We start from the raw sequence: 18936 nt of genomic DNA on the forward strand, positions 1-18936 counted from the left end.
AATAAAATATTTAATTCTCTATTGTAAATTACAATAAATTGCTATATCTGTAACATATTTTAATTCTTTGTAATTAATCATCTCTCTTATTAAACCATTGAACACAAAATGAATTTTTCATACAATACAATTTTTAATATTAAAGAATTATATTTATAAAAAAACTATTTTATATATGAAAAAAATATATATATTAATATTACATATATTCTAATAATATGAAACATTTAATAATTCAAATAATAATAAATAATTTTAAACTATATATCTGCTTATACTTATTTAATTATATGATAAATAGCCTAAAGTAAGAGTAATACTATTTATAATTTAAAATGATATATAATTAAATAATGAAACTAAATATTTTATTTCTTTAAACATTAAAAAAAATATACTAAATAAATTACTCACAAAATATATGTGTTTCGCTTTACAAAATAAACATTTTTATATAAAAGATAATATTTATTATAATATTTTTATTATCATAAAAATAAAAATGTACACATTAGAAATATTGTAATAATTATAAAAAAAAAAATAAATGATCATCTAAATTATAAAGAAGTAATATATAAATTATATATTCTGTAATAAATAAAATGTTATAAAGATTAATTTTATTATATAAATAAATAAAAAACATTATATATATATAATATATATATATATATATATATATTAAAATAATGAATTATTTAAATTTAATTTATGACACATATAAATATATTTTATATGGTTTATGTTAACAGGTATTAATACATTATGTTCCATAAAAATAATATATAGTTACTAGGAATATAATATTTTTTGATAATAATCTTTTTTTTAAAATATGGCATAAATTAAAGAAACACCCCCAAAAAAAAAAAAAAAAAAAAAAAAATTTATATAAGTCTATATTTAATTTTTTTAGTGATCATTTATATTTTTAATATATATTTTATTTAAAATTTATTATTTTAACAAAGAATAAATATTAATATATATTTATTTATTTTCTTTTATTTCGTATGTCTTACATAAAATACATTATTTTATTAAAAATATAAAAAAATGTTTATGAAAAAATTTATGAAGGCAAACAATAAACGATTCTATTACAGGTGTACCAATTATGTTTATAAAATCTCTAAAAATGAAGATACAAGTATATTATTATATAATTATATGTTGAATAATATACAACAATATTTCAAATTTCTTAAATATTTATTATTTTTTCATTTACTTTTATTTACATATATATACAACAAGGTAGATATAAAATATTAAAACAAAAGTGAAACATGATTTATTATATAATTATAATTTCAAATATAAATGAAAAATATATATATATATATATATATATATGTATTTCATTTCAATATTTTAATATATTATATAAATGTTATACATTATAATATTTTTATTTTTTTTTATTTTTATTAGCATAACACCAATAAATATTGCAATGATAAACATCATTTTATAAATAACTCATATAATAAATTACTAAATAGATCATTAGCAGAAGTTAATGAAAACAATAGTTCGTCGATCAAAAATAAAGTAAATCAGAATGTAACTCGGTTAAGACGAGAAAAACCTTATATTGATGACAATAATAAAAAATGTGATAAAAATGAACATGATATAACACAAAAATTCACGTGTATCGATAATACATATAAGGAATCGAAAATTAAACCTACGAATTTAGAGCAGTTAATATTTAAAAAAAAAGAAGAAGAAAAACATTTTGACACAAGAAATGATTTATCATTTATTGAAAAAATTAAATTCGTATGTGATGCATTTGATGACCTTTTCATAGAAAAAATATTAGATTTTCATCTTCAAAAAAAGACTTCAGAATTCTTGAGAATAACAATGGAAACTCTTGTAGCACAATATTTAGCATTTTTCCCTTTTTCATTAGCAAGATTTAGATATTTAGTAGATCGAATAAACTTTTTTAATGTACGTCATTGTGGAAAAAAAAAAAAAGATATATTTTACATAACAGAAGATAAAAAAGATCTTTACGGTGTTAAATAATATTTATTTTAATTTTTCTATATAAACTATTATGAATTATATATATGTTTATGTTTAAATGAATAATTTTAATTATCATGATATATTTTATTTTTTTTTTTAAATACACATTTATATGTTTAAAATATTTAATGTTTAGTATTTTTAACTTTTTTCATTCTTAAATATATATATATATATATATATATATATATATATATATATATCTTTTTTTTGTTTTTTTTCATTATAAATATTCATTAAATAAATATTATTATACATTTTTATATTATAACTTAAATAACTCATTTATAATTATCTAATTTATAATATAAAAAAAAAAAATGCATTTTATTAATAATTACTTTCTGTGAATATTAAATTATTATGTGTTAATTAAGAATGACTATTAAGTATATACCACAATATATATATATATTAAAAATACAATATGTAATATTAGATATATTTAAAGGAAATCATTTGTAATAACATTGGTAAAATTACAAAATGATGTATTATATTTAATTATATTTAATAAAATTAATATATTAAATATAATGTCTATTTAGGAATTTAATAAATGTACATATACATAATATATAAAATCATTCAAACTGCTTTTATTTAATAACGTGAAAAACTTTTAGGAAATAATTTTGTATAAATGAACTTACTAAATACGTTACAAACATTAAAAATACCTACATCTATTTATATATATGTTATATTAAGACAAATGAATAATATATGTATAATATGTGTAGTTTGATAAAATTATATATATAAAATATTTAAAATAATTTAAAATAGTGACAAAAGAGCTTGAAACCTAAAAAAAAAAAAAAATAATAAATAAAATAAGTTAATGAAAATATTTTCAATGTATATATCATATATATATAATATTATCATGTCGTTGTATATATCATGAAACAATAAACGAATTACTTATTTCATGTACTATAAATTGATATATATATATATATATATATGTTTAACATATATAACAGATCAGTATATTGTTCAAAATAAGGTTATATATTAATATATTTTGTATTATTCAATAAACTAGTGCAATTAATTTTTAACTATAAAAAAAATAAACACTCGTATATAAGGAAATTTTCATATATGTATAGGTATACACATAATTTTTTTTTATAAATATAATATGCTCTTCATCATATAAGTAATACATCAATTATAATACCTAATAAGAAAAATATGATTGGACTAATAAAGTGAAATATATCAATTTTATTTATATCTGTAGATTTATTGATATTCACATGATTATGTTTGTCTAATAATTTTGTAACATTATTATTATTAATATGTTTAATTAATGAAGTATCTAAATTAGGATTTATGTTTTGATCTGCTATATAATATTCTTCATCTGAAAATTTGAAAATATATATGTATATATATATATATATATATATATATTTTTTTATAATTATGTAATACATACCAGATTCTAATTCAGAAAGGGCAGGATAGAAAATTTCGTCATCATCTGTTTCGTCTGTAGAAATATCACAAAAATAGTCTTTACATGTAGAACAATATAGAGAATAATATTTTTTATTTGATAAATATTCTTCCATATCAAGAAAATTATAATACTTATTAAGCTCATTACACACAATGGAATATTTATTTGTATTATTATCTTTATACTCATTATATTCATTATCATTACAATAACAATTATCATCATCATTAAAGTTATTTTTGCCTTGTTCATTTATTTCATTTTCATCCTCTTCAATAAATTCATACCTAAAATTATCTGATTTATTTTCATAAATATACCTATATTCATTTTTGAATTCAAACATATTATCAAATGTATTATAATAACTACATATATTAGGTTCATTATATCCCTTAATAAAACATATTTTCGAGTTCATTAACATTTTTATATCAAATACATTACAATTGTATTTAATATAGAAAAGTCTTTTATGTTTATAATATTTAGTTATGTCTTTTTCATATAACTTAAGAATATTCTTCATATATTTATTCCAACTAAAATTATTTATGAATGTATCCTTTCTTTTTTTTTTCGATAAACAACTTTCATCATTTTTATTATCTTCTTCATTATGATATTTTATAAAATTATTACATGTATCCTCACTAATATGCATTTCAAATACATTTATATTATCATCATTTTTACAGGATTCATCTGCATATGTGTAAAACAAAACTCCTAATTGACTATTACATAAATGTTCTAAGAAATATCTTTCAAACCACAAAAGGTTAATATAATCAAATATATCATTAATATAATTTAAATCATAATATTCCTTTATACATTTTTTCTTTAATAATTCTGAAAAAATTAAATCCCTATTTTCTTCAGTATTTAATTTATTTATCCTTTGGAAATATGGAAAAAAATTATCACTGTTTATAGAAAAATTGGTTCCACTAGTATTCTCCACAACATCTAAAACACTCATTTAATTTATTAACACATTATATATATATATATATATATATATATTATAACTAATTATATTTATATTTTCACTTTATATTATAATTATATCGTATTATTACAAAAAAAAAATTATATTCTAACATAATCATATAAATAAATATTAAAAAAAAAAAAAAAAAAATTTATACATTATGAAAAATATAAAGATATTAAAATATAGACAAAAATTAATATACATGATTATAAAATTATATTCATTTTATTCTTTTTTTTTTTTTTTTTTTTTTTATCACATTTCTATATAATAAAAAATTATAAATTTATTATACATATTTTCTAATAATTTCTTCTTATTATATTATATAAGTTTGTATGCAACCAATATTAAAAAAATATATTTACAAATATGATTTCTATATATATAATATAGGCAATATAACTTTTCTAATTTTTACAGAATGAAAGAAAAAGTAATATATTTTAAAGGTAATTAGTAGAAATTATCTATAAAAATTATTATTCCCAATATAAAAAATTTATTTGGTAAAAACTTGTATTAAATTCTCTTAATATAATTAATCTATTTTTTTATTCTTTTTTTTTATTTATAAAATATGTATATATATTATATGCTTCTTATATATAATTAAAAGAAAAAAAGGAAATTTAAGAAATCAATAACATTAAAAAATATAATTCAAAATAATTATATATATTATATTATATTATAATATATTTTTATTTCATATGGAAAATATATTTATGTTATACTGAAAGATTCGGTAAAAAAAAAGAACAATAAATATATTTTAATTATTTAATTTTTTTTTTTTTTTTTTTTTATTTAGTTAATATTACCATTTTTTGGTTTTATTTGCTATTCAATTTTAATAATAATTCTTTTAGATAAACAAAAAGTAAAAGACTTTTAACGTATATAATATAGGTGGAACATATATTTTGTTTTCAACTTTTATATGCTACTCAAAAAAAAAAAAAAAAAATTAAAAGGACAGATAATATTTTTTTGTCATAATATATATAAATACATATTTTTCAAAATAAAAAATTTTATTTTTATTTATGTTTTATATTTTAGTATGATGAATTACCAAAAAAAAAAAAAAAAAAAAAAAAAATTAATTAAAATAAAATAAAAAAAATAAACATAAATACAAATATAAATATAAAAAAAAATTCAATAAATAAACAACAACAAAAAAAAAAAGAAAAAAAAGTAAATTCACTTCAAAAATTAAAATATCAATATATATAATTCTATTATATTCAACACAATAAATATTTTAATTTTTAAACCACCAGGGATGCTTAATTAAATTCTTCAATTTAATATTTTTCCTATATTTTATATCAATCAAGTTCTATAAAAAAAAAAAAAATAAAATAAAATAAAATTATACATATATATATATATATATATTATGATTCATTTATAAATATATAATTAAATATAAAATTTACACATATATATTATATATATATATATATAATTTCTCACCTTTATCATAATTTTTATATCCTCTGGCCACGATTTAGTAACTCTGAATGTATCCAGACTCATATTATTTTTTTCAAACTTCATATAATTTTTATCTGTTAATGGGTCAGAACACTCCCATAAATGATGATCATTCCATATCCAAATAAATAAAATACCAAGCATATACTTATCAGCACTAGTGACATCAAAATAATATTTCCTTCTTTCTTCCGTGTCCCTAATACTATGTAAATATTTTAATGGTTCACGTATAGAACGTTCACGAAAAAGTTTATATAATTTTAAACATTCAGGTGGTATGAAAGGCACTTTTCCCACATATGGAGAACAGGATTCAAATGAGCACATAGTATTCACTTTTTTTATATGCCTTATTTTATTGGTATATAGAGGTGTAGATTTACCAAAATCACATATTCGAAATTCAAAATTATCTGAAATTAAAATATTTTCTGGAGTAAAATCTAAATGTGATAATCCAGTATCATGTAATTTATCTATTAATTTTAAGCATTCGAAAAGAATTTTTTTTTTACTTTTTTTATTAAAAACTTTTGGGTACACTTTTCGCATTTTTTTCTTATAATTCTTTATATCGTCACCATATAATTCAGATACAATTACAATATTACCATCTAAATTTTTTTCTAATCCATTACTTAATATCTTATTGAAATTATCTAAACTACTAAACATATAATCTGAAGATACATTTTCATAAAATTCATTATCATCAGGTTCAAATAATATTTTATGTAATTTTGGTGTTATTCCTTTATGATATTCTTCTAAAAATGATAAAGCCACTGCCTCCATAACAAAATTATCTTTAGTATACATATATTCCCCATCATATTTTTCCATACAATTAAATAGTTTTAACCAATCCTTAATATTTATTTTTTTAATGAACACTTTAGTATTATTTATACTATTTCCTTTTGGTGAACAAATTATTGACTTGTACATATTTTTTTTTTTTTTTTTACTTATATCATCCATATCACCAAAATCTATAGGAGATAATTTCCAATTTTCATAATTCACACCATTTATAGAATAATCTTTTGACATACATAACATTTTAAGTAATGAGTCTTTACCCAATTTCCAATTATATATCACTTTAGGTGGATTATTCACATTTTCTAAAACATTTATACTATTATTATCTATCATATTATTATAACGACATAAATTAACATTATTATCTTCCTCATTATTTACATCAATTTCTTCCATATATGATATTGATTCGTCACTATCTTTATCAATTGATTCATTATCACTTTTTTCTTTTGTACTTTTGAATATTATTCCATTTAATGTATCACAAAGAAATCCTTCTAACGTTTTGCTACCTTTTACACGTATTTTAGTAAATATACTCTTCTTCTTTTTTTTTTTTGCAACAAACTTTTCATTCTTAGCACATAAACTCCTTACATTTACATTGACCAAATTTAAGTTTCCAATTGCTTTATTCTCTACATTAATAAACACCTTTTGAAAAAATTCAAAAAAAAAATATATATATATATATATATATTTTTAATGTTTTAGACTAAATATAAAATTTTAAAACTTATACATTTATACATTTATACATATAATTCATATATACACATATATATTTATATATATTATTTTCTATTGCAGTTATATGTCTTACTATTATTAAAGATGCAAAAATTAACATACGCATTAGAATTAACATTTTTATCAACAAATAATACCATAACTCATATTTATCTGCACTTTATAACTTCAATAAAGTATATTATATTATAAAAGCAATATGATATTATACGATATTATAAGATATTATACGATATTATAAGATATTATAAGATATTATAAGATATTATAAGCTATTATATGATACTCTTCATTTTATTATATAGAAATAATTACTAGGAAAATATTTAAAAAAAAAATTCAAGTACTGATATTTTATGTATTATATATATATATATATATATATATATATATATATATATATATATATAATTAAAATGATTAAATTAAAGCAATAACCAGTTATGATTGTAAAACCAAGTTATATTTATTTTATTACTTCAAATGTATAATTCATATCAATTCAGAAATATATTTATATAGTCAAAGTGTAATATATATATTAATATATATCTTATATAATAATTATAAATATAACCTAATAAAATATATAATATATATATTAATTTTTATATGTTCTTTTATTACTATATTGTATAAATCAATAATAATATAACATAAAATAATTATTTAAAATTAAAACCATTACATAAAAAAAAAAAAAAAAACAATTATATAATATTACCATAGACTTTTAAGAAAAAAATCTTAAATTTAACATTTATATTTTTTATATCTAAAGAATAGTTCTTCTTTCATTTTACAAATATATTATTATATATAAATAGGTACTATTGTTTTATACATAATTAAATTCTATACGTAAATATATAGAGTAATATTTTTCTTCATATAATAATAAATATGCAAGCTTATACGACATATATAACATATAATTCATATTCTGTATATATTATATATAATATTATATAATATAATGCATGTGTTAATGAAAAATCTAATGAATGTATTATATATATAATATTACAAATATTTTTATTACATTCTTTGGAATTATAAAAAAAAAAAAAAAAAAAAAAATTATATATAATAATTGTTAATTTAACTAAAAATATATAGGATTTTTGTTTATTTTAAAAGAAATATTTTGATTTTTCTTATATATTATATTTTTTATATATATATAGAATTATATAATAATAATTATTATTTAATAATTTATTAATTTAAATTAATATAATATAGGATGTTCATTTATTTTAACAAAGTAATGTTTTGGTTTTTCTTTAATATTATTTTATAGAATGATACAATAAAAATAATAATAAAATTAATATTAACTTATTAATTTAATTAATATAATATAGGATGTTTATTTATTTTTGTAAGAAAAATGTTTTGATTTTACTTAAATATTATTTTATGAAATATATTAGAATTATAATAAAAAAAAAATTAGCATGAAAATTCAAAAAGTGAACATCTTACAAGAACAATAAATAAATAGTTACAAAATAATATAAAAATATTGGTAAATATAAAGTGAATAATCATCCTATATATAAATAATATTATAATATAAATTTCAAGGTACATTAATTAAAAAAAAATAAAATAATAAAACAAAATAAATATAAATAATTATTAGTAAAATATACACATTTTGTAAAATAATATAAATTTTTCCTAGAAGAAAAATAATATTAACAAAAGATACAATTTAATAATATATTTAAGAATTATATAAGTTATACAATAAATACATAAATTATATATATATATATATATATAATATAATTATATTGACACAAACACAAAACAATTTAAAAATATTAACAAATAATATAGTAAAATAATAATATATTAAGATAAATTACAATTACAAATATTATTTAAGAAAATATAAATCTTCATTAAACAGCAAATTTTATAATACTAATATATAATATAAATTTATGAACATATATATATATATATATGTATGTATGTATATAATAAATATTCCTATTCATAAATTTAAATATTTATATAATATCTAATTTAAAAATGCATATATTGAAAAATAAATGGACTTATGAATAACACATTTATTTTACGAAGAACATTTATACATTTAAAATTGCTATATTTTTAATAAAATTGTTTTAATATATATAATATATATAATTATTTTTTAAAGAATAATTAATCACCATCATAATTTATTAATGACATTTTTTCAATAAATATATTTTAAAAAGAAAATAAAAACACTTATTTTTATTCGTAACACGATTTATAATTTTTTAGATCATCTAAATTTAAATTATTTCTATACTCAAATTGCAGCAATTGCTATAAAAAAAAAAAAAAAAAAAAAAAAAAATCAATATAATGAATAATAATATAATTAAGTAATCAAAGGAAATATATAAGAAATATATAATATATATCATAAGATACATAAAATATACGAATTATGCAAACATAAAAAAAAAAGAAAAAATTAAACAATTATTAAAAAAAATAAGAATATAATACGAAAAAAACGAAATAAATAACATATATATGTATCTATATATATGTACACATATTTTAATTAAAATTTTTCTTTTTCCTCTATATATTATTTTAATATTAATAAAAAAAATATACGATAACCAAGTAAAACTATTACAAATCTGTCGACCACCATGGATGTTCTATCAACTCATTCAAATCTAAACTCTTCCTACTTTCATAATCTAACAATTTCTACAAAAGTAAAATAATATTAAAACATATTAAGGAATACATAAATATATATATATATATATATATATATATATATAAGAATTTATATACACATCTATAAATATATATATATATATATATATATATTTTACCCTAATGATATATTTTAACCCTTCCGGCCATTCTCTAGTTAAAGGAAATAAGTCAAAGTTCATATCACTATTAACAAATTTTTTAAAATTACTATTTTGTGACATATCAAAGTTTCCCCATAAATATCTATTACTCGAAATCCATATGAATAAAATTCCAAGCATATATATGTCAGCTGCGAGAACATCAAAATATAATGTGTCTTTATATTCATAATCCTTTAAAGTTTTTAAGTAAACTAATGGATTTTCTATTCCCAACTCTTTATATTTCTTTTTTAAATTCCAACACTCAGGTGGTGCATATTTAGTTTTTCCTACATATGGTATATATGATCGAAATCTTTGTAAATGACCTTTATTATGTTCATCTATATTATTAAGAACATAAAGAGGTGTAGTTTTACCAAAATCACATAATCGCATTTCATAATTTTCTCCAATTAATATATTTTCAGGTGAAATATCTAAATGAGTCAAACCTGCTTTATGTAACTTATTTATTAATTTTAAACATTCAAAAAGAATTTTTTTCCTTTCTTTTGTTATTACTAAATTTTCTTTTTCTGAATGCAAAAACTCTTTAAGATTTTGCCCAAAAAATTCCCATATCATTACAACATAACCTTTTTTATTTCTATTTCTAATTTTAATTAGTTCATTTTTAAAGATATCTATGTCACAAAACATCAGTTCATTTAAACCTTTCAATTCACTATAATCATTTTCCGATTCATATAATAAATTATAAAATTTAGGTGTAATTCCAGGATGATATTTATTTAAAAATAATGAAACCATTGCTTCCATTACAAAATTTTCTGCCCCATCTAAAAACTCTCCATGATAAATGTCCATCTTATTATATAATTCAATCCATGAATTCAAAGGTACTTTTTTTATAAATAATTTTACCTTCTTTTTTCTAAAACCACTTTTTGATGATATAACTGTTGAAAACATTTCATGATTTCTACCACCTGATTCATTATAATTCTCATTCTTAATACTATATAAATCCCATTTTTCATAATTTACACCTCCTATAGAATATTCTTTAGCCTTACCTAATCTGTTACTTATGTGATATTTACACAATTCCCAATTAAAAAGCTTTTTATTTTTATTTGATCCATCTTTTTTTTTCTTCGTTCCATAAAATACACGATCAATAAATGTTTCATGCGATTTTTCATTGACTTTACATGGTTCGGATAAATTTCTTATTATTCCTTTACATGAAATAGAGTCTGAATTTATGTTACAACTTAATACATTCAAATGCTAAAAGGATAAATGAAAATTTTAAATTGTATTAATATATATATATATAATATATACATATATATATATATTACTTTTTGTGCTTACAAATAAATAAGTATATACCAATATAATGGTTTGTGCAATTATTAAACATCTTGATAACCATGTTTTCAGATTATAATTTATTTTTTTTGATTCTTCTACATTCTTATGAAAAGGAGCTATTATTTTGATTTCTGAGTAAACATTTTTATTACATAATTGATCTTTATTAAAATTATAATCAGAACAATTATAAAAACTCATGCTTCATTAATCCATATATAAATGTATATATAAATATATATATTATATCAAAATGAATAAATTAGACAGCATTTACATATATTTTAAAATAAATAATACCAATATATATATATATATATAATGTTTAATATAAGATATATTCCAAATTTTATTTGTATATCAACATGTAAAGATAAAAACAAAAGAACAACATTTCTATAAAATATTATGCATTTTACAAATTAGTAAATAAAAATATAAATAATATAACACCAATTCATATGCACACACATCTGCATATTATATACATGGTTTCATTCATATATTCATAATTAAATTTATATTTAATTTATATATATATATATATATATATATATATATATATAAAACAATAAAAATGTATCGAAATGCTTATTTAACATTTTTTATCTTTTGATTTATTTTATTTTATTTATTTTAATTTTTTTTCATATAACATATATTTATGGAAAAATTAAAAATATATGTATATAATTAAAATTATAATATGATTATTCTAATATAACATCAAATTTAAAAAAAATATATTAATTCAAAAATGTTTTAAATATCAATATATATATATATGTATATATATATATAATATATTTCCCAATTTTCGTGGTTATATTAAGAAAAAATAAAGTAAAAAAGGATCGATTTTTTCTTTTTTTTTGCGTTCAATAGCATAGTTGCAAATTAAAAATTGAAAATTTATATATTATGTAAAATGAATTTTAAAAAAATTAAATTTTGGGAAAATTTAATATTTTCTATAAAACATTGGAATATGTAAAATTATTCCAAAAAAAAAAAAAAAAAAAAAAAGGATTCAAATTTATAAAGAAAAATCGAAATAATTTCTAGTTATGAATCCGAATAAATATAATATATATATACGTTACATTTATCTTTTTATATATTTATTTTTATCCATAAAAAAAAAATAAAAAATTTCAAAAAGACACTTAAAATGTGATTTATAATATAAATTATCAAAATATTTTTTAAATGTCGCTCATTAATAAAACAATATATATATATATATAAATCAATATAATAATAATAATTTTATATATATTAGATCATATGAACATACAAATGGTAATGCTTCTTATTATAAAATGTATTAAAAACATATGTATATGTATATATATATTTTTTTTTTTAAAAAAACAATTTTGCAGTGGTTATACACCTATAGATTTTCCTTTTTATTTTTTACCTTATTGAATTATATATTCAATTAATTCTTACTTTACATACTGTTTCATGTAAAGAATATATTAATTACATTTCTTTTATAAATATTTTATTTTCAATAATATAAAATTAAATATATCTTATACTTAATCATCAAATTAATATTAGAAATAAATTTTTCAATAATTACGAGGATAAACATATTTTTTTCTATTTTCTTTCATTTATATGAAATTTAAATATATCCATTCTGTCTTTTCAATAAAAGTTCAAATAAGAAAAATAATTTTCCTCATTGATAACTTATTACATTATATATATATATATATATATATATGTAACATAATTATTCATACAAATGAATAAATAAAGAACAATTTATTTTTTTATTATTTCAGTGATTATTATAATATAATTTATTTATAAATAACAAGTAGCTACCTTACTATTATTCACAAAATAAATATCAGTGCTACATTTATTATTTCAAATAATTTAAATGTACGTTGCTTTATTAAAAGAACAAAAAAAAAAAAAAATTAATTCCTATATCCTTTTTCTTTTATATATTTATTCATATATTATATATGACAAATGTAGTACAAATTATTGTATCATATATAAATATGTATGGATTTTAATTTATTAATTATTAAGAAATTTCTAAAGTGCAAATTATAATTAGATATAATAATTTTCTATTAACATACAATTATATAAATAAAAACTATTTATAATATATTGATATAATAAAAGTAAAAAAGAAAAAAAAAAAAAATTTGGAAAATTTCAAATTTATCCAATGGCTTTGGTAATTTATAGTTTATTAGAATACGATAAATTATATTTTAAAAAATAATTATATACTTTTATATTAAAATTATAAATTTTTCCAAAAATATAATATATATAAATATATATTATATATATATATATGGGTGTGTATATGATTATAATTAAAGACGGAAAAAAAAAGACTTTTAAATAATAAATTGAAAAAAAGAAATAATAATATTAAAAATATAGATTAAAAAGAAAAAAAAAAAAAAAAAAAAAAAAAAAAAAAAAAAAAAATTGTAATATAACCAAATGAAATGAACATGTATTTTTCATGTAATTGTATATATATATATATTTATTTATTTATTTATTTATTTATTTATGTATAAGAATTAAAAAAAATAAAAAAAAAAAAAGTCCTAAACAAAGAAATTACACTAATTTTTATTCTAATGATTAGTATTAATAAATATTATAGATCAAATTAATATTATATAAAATATAATATTTTCCCTAAATAATTAAGATAACATTTTATTTATATACACAATAAGAAAACAAAAAAAATAAATAGTATTTATTTATTTATTGGTAAACCATGGGTGATCAATTAAATCTTTTAAATTAAAACTCTTCCTACTCTCAAGTGATATTAGATTCTATTAAAATTAATAAACAACATATAAAAATAAATAAATAAATAAATAAATAAATAAATAAATATATATATATATATATATATATATATATATATATATATATATTTTATATATATGTATATATTTTTATTTAATTTTTTTAGAAAATTTTATATTACCTTAATTATAGATTTTAATTCACGTGGCCATTTTCTTGTTAATTCCAATGCCTTTAGATTCATACCTTTTTCTACAATTTTGAAAAAAATTTCATCTTGTGAAGCAGTAGCCTTATCCCATAAATGTCCTTCATTCCACAACCATATAAAAAAGGTTGCAACCATAAATTTGTCAGCAGCTAAAACATCAAAATAAAAGCGTTTTCTTTCACCTTGATCTGTTATATTACGTAAACTTGTATATGGATTTCTTATTTTCTCTGTTTTATGTAATTTCTTAATTTCCCAGCATTCCGGTGGTATATATGCAACTTTTCCAATACTAGGAATACACGATTCAAAATAACATAAACCATTTTCGTTTTTTATATGTCTCAAATTATATGAATAAACAGGAGTACTTTTACCAAAATCGCACAATCGCATACCTCCATTTTTCTTTATTAATATATTCTCAGGCGTAAAATCAAGATGTGCTAAACCAGCTTCATGTAATCTTACTAATAATTTTAATGATTCAATAAGATATTTTTTTTTATTATTATTATCTATAATAGCTAAAATATTTTCATTTTCTGTAAATAAAAATTTTTTAATATCTTTACCAAATAATTCTGATACTATCACAATATTTCCGTTTATATCATCTTTTATTCCTTTAGATAATATTTCATTTAATGTATTCATATTATCAAACATTTTTTCTTTTGTTATACCTTTATAATAATATATATTGTCTGGTTCAATTAATACTTTATATAATTTAGGTGCTATACCAGGATAATATTCAGTTAAAAATGATAATGCCATTGCTTCCATTATGAAATTTTCTGAACCAAATACATATTCTCCATTATATTTCTTCATTAAATTATATTGCTTTACCCATACCTTTATAGGTATCTTTTTAACAAATAATCTTATATCATTACCAGAACCATCTTTTGAATTAATAACTACTTTAAACATCTCTTGAACTCTACCACTTCTCTCACTATAATTTTTGGTAGGCACCTTATGCAAAATCCAACTTTCATAATTCACATCATTAATTTCAAAATTTTCAGACATATCAAACATTTTCAAAAGAGTCTCTTTACCAATATCCCAATTAAATATACATTTATTTTTTATTTCTTGTTCTAAATCGCTAATAATATTTGTCTTCATATCAAAATTATCATAAGAATTATTTGAAACATTATCGTCTTCGTTCAAAGACTTTGCTATATCTACATATGGAGGTCTATTTACTACTTTTTCAATTTGCACATTTTCAGTTTTTTCATCATATAAATTATTATTATTAATACTATTGTTATTATTATTATTATCTTTCATTTCTATTTTTTTTTTCCTCCTCTTCTTTTTTTTTTTATTGCATAACGAATAATCACCTTCATCATTATTTTTTTTTCCATTAGAATCCTCAATCACAGTTGTATTTGTTGAATCATATATAACATTTTTTGTACTATCATTTTTATCATATTGTAAAGTACATTTTATATTATCATATATATGAAATTTTGTACTATCTGTTGTAGTACCTTTTAAATAATCATTTGTAGAATGATTATTATTATCCTTAATACTATCATTCATATAATCATTTCTAACATCCTTTAAATCATATACTTCTTCTTCTTTTTCGATTTTACGTAATAACAATTCTTTAGTCCCTTCTTCATCTTTATTATTATCCCTTATAAATACAGATAAGCTTCTGTTATATCTTTCAAATATTTTATCATTTAAAATTATATTGGTTTCATATATAATCACATTCTACAATTATAAAAAAAAAAAAAAAAAGAAAAAAAATTTATAAAACATATATATATATGATATTATATAGATGAACATATTATTTAAGTCACATTGTTAACTTACTAGTAAAAATAAAAATAACACTCCAATAAATTTCATTATAAGACTAAAGCGTTAAGATGGTACATAAATTTTTTTTTTTTTTTTTTTTTTATTATATTTAGATTTTTATTTATTTTATTATATTATTTTTTTTTTATTTTTTTTCATTATTCTATAGAATCATAATTGAACCGATTTAATTAAAAACAATCATACTGAATTAAGACATTTGTAAAATCACAAAAAAAAAAAAAAAAAAATTAAATTAATGAATTAGGTATATACATTATTATATAGTTTATGAGAACATTTTAATTATAGAAAGTTTTATTAAACCTATAATATAAAAAACTAAAATAAAAACAACAAATATATATATATATATATATATATATATATATATATATATATTATTTATATATAATGCAAAATTGTATTCAAATAAATTATTCTTAGTTTAATTTAAAGAAAAAAAAATTATATTAAATATTTTTATACTTAATTATGATAAATATGCTAAATGATAGCATAACACTACAATTTTTTAAATAAATAAAAATTTATGTATATATATATATATATATATATAATGCTATGATCGTTATATATAAGGACAGAAATATTACAATTCATACTTTTTACTTATTTATTTATACATATATATATATAATATATTATAAAAATTTTATGCTCTTATTTAATTTTTATAATATAATAATAAAAATATAAGTATATGTAAAATATATATTTCTTTTATGAAACAAAAAAAAAAAAAAAATAAATAAAATAAAAGAATAAATAAATAATAAAAATAAATTACATTTGTATAATTTTTATAAAATATATAATTAAAATATTCTTTATAATATATACAATTTTTTTGTTATTTTCTATGTTCATAAAAAATATATGACATAAGAATTAATTATATATATATGTATTTTTTTTTTTTTCATTTATAAATGATACAATTATAATTTTAATACTGTCAATACCTTTTTTTATAATTTAGAAAAAAAAATTGAGAATTGTCATATAGTCCTTCATAAATATAATATTAACATATGTGATCACATTACACTATCTCCCTTAAAAATATAATAACAGAAGAAAATGAATATATATAATTAAAAGAACAGTATAAAAGAAAAAATATATATATATTTTTATGAATTATTTTTTTTTTATCATATGTGTCATATTCTTTTTTTTTATACTTTTTTGAAAAAAATAAATTATTTATTTATGAGATATATACTTTTCATTTCAAAATTCTTCTATATATAATTTTTTTTTTTTTTTTATACATTTTTTATCATAAGTAAACATAATATATAAAAATGGAAATTATGTATTATATATATATATATATATATATATATTATACACATGTTTTATTATTTGATCATTAAAAATTTTACATATATATTATATATATATTATAAATATGCTTTATTATTTGATCATTAAAAAATTTACATATATATTATATTATATATATAATATATATATATATATATATATATATATATATATTATACACATAGTTCATTATTTGATCATTAAAAAATTTACATATATATATATATATATAATATCTATTATATATTATATATTATATTTATATATTTTCATTAATAAGAATAAAAAATTATTTTTTTCCTATATATTTACGAAATATATAAAAAACATGTCAAAAAAATAAATTTAAATATTATATTTTATTAAATGTTAAACAAAATGAGGTTTATTTTAAAAATTTTCCTATAAAAAATTATAATATAAATATATGAAAATTAATTCATGAGTATTTTTTAAAAAAAAAAAAATACAATAACAAATATTAACATATTAATAATAAATAACAAATATTAACATATTAATAATAAATAACAAATATTAACATATTAATAATAAATAACAAATTTTTTAATTATAAAAAAAATACAAAAACAAATATGAAAAAAAATAAAAAGAAATACAAAGGAATAATATAAAATTAGAAAAAAAAATTTTGAAAAAATTTAAAAAAACAACATTAAAAAAATAAAATTATTACTTTTATTTATGTTTTAATTTATTTTATTTTTTATGATTTATTAAATTTTTTTTTTTTTTTTTTTGGTTGTTGATATTTTGCAGTTAATTATATTTTATTTATCCATTTTTTTGTTCATAAATTAAACAAAATAACATCTTAAAAGATATATTACTCATT

At 16.1% G+C, this 18936-nt stretch overlaps 6 protein-coding genes across 6 annotated transcripts in view; 1 reads left to right on the plus strand and 5 right to left on the minus strand.

Annotated features, from left to right (window-relative positions):
* Positions 1-1059: 1059 nt before the first annotated feature.
* On the plus strand, positions 1060-2046 carry PF3D7_0901800 (Plasmodium exported protein, unknown function; the record flags this gene model as incomplete). Its single annotated transcript, XM_002808862.2, has 2 exons — positions 1060-1260; positions 1438-2046. 2 exons carry the CDS (start codon positions 1060-1062, stop codon positions 2044-2046), a joined length of 810 nt encoding a protein of 269 aa, XP_002808908.2.
* A 773-nt stretch (positions 2047-2819) lies between these two features.
* PF3D7_0901900 (probable protein, unknown function) lies at positions 2820-4511 on the minus strand (the record flags this gene model as incomplete). The annotated part of the gene is made up of 3 exons (XM_024473182.1): positions 2820-2857; positions 3239-3427; positions 3503-4511. 3 exons carry the CDS (start codon positions 4509-4511, stop codon positions 2820-2822), a joined length of 1236 nt encoding a protein of 411 aa, XP_024328907.1.
* A 1285-nt stretch (positions 4512-5796) lies between these two features.
* PF3D7_0902000 (serine/threonine protein kinase, FIKK family) lies at positions 5797-7731 on the minus strand (the record flags this gene model as incomplete). Its single annotated transcript, XM_002808863.1, has 3 exons — positions 5797-5874; positions 6012-7517; positions 7687-7731. 3 exons carry the CDS (start codon positions 7729-7731, stop codon positions 5797-5799), a joined length of 1629 nt encoding a protein of 542 aa, XP_002808909.1.
* Positions 7732-10265: 2534 nt separating this feature from the next.
* PF3D7_0902100 (serine/threonine protein kinase, FIKK family) lies at positions 10266-12049 on the minus strand (the record flags this gene model as incomplete). The annotated part of the gene is made up of 3 exons (XM_001351859.1): positions 10266-10346; positions 10478-11761; positions 11849-12049. 3 exons carry the CDS (start codon positions 12047-12049, stop codon positions 10266-10268), a joined length of 1566 nt encoding a protein of 521 aa, XP_001351895.1.
* A 2561-nt stretch (positions 12050-14610) lies between these two features.
* PF3D7_0902200 (serine/threonine protein kinase, FIKK family) lies at positions 14611-16775 on the minus strand (the record flags this gene model as incomplete). Its single annotated transcript, XM_002808864.1, has 3 exons — positions 14611-14688; positions 14847-16634; positions 16740-16775. 3 exons carry the CDS (start codon positions 16773-16775, stop codon positions 14611-14613), a joined length of 1902 nt encoding a protein of 633 aa, XP_002808910.1.
* A 2152-nt stretch (positions 16776-18927) lies between these two features.
* PF3D7_0902300 (serine/threonine protein kinase, FIKK family) overlaps positions 18928-18936 on the minus strand; it is a gene marked incomplete at both ends in the record, with an annotated part of 2102 nt that continues 2093 nt past the window's right edge. Inside the window, one exon of the mRNA XM_001351861.1 lies at positions 18928-18936. This exon is cut by the window's right edge and continues 72 nt beyond it. Within this exon, the coding sequence (XP_001351897.1) occupies positions 18928-18936 (9 nt within the window).

The sequence above is a fragment of the Plasmodium falciparum genome (genome assembly GCF_000002765.6).
Source record: "Plasmodium falciparum 3D7 genome assembly, chromosome: 9".
NCBI lineage: Eukaryota > Apicomplexa > Aconoidasida > Haemosporida > Plasmodiidae > Plasmodium > Plasmodium falciparum.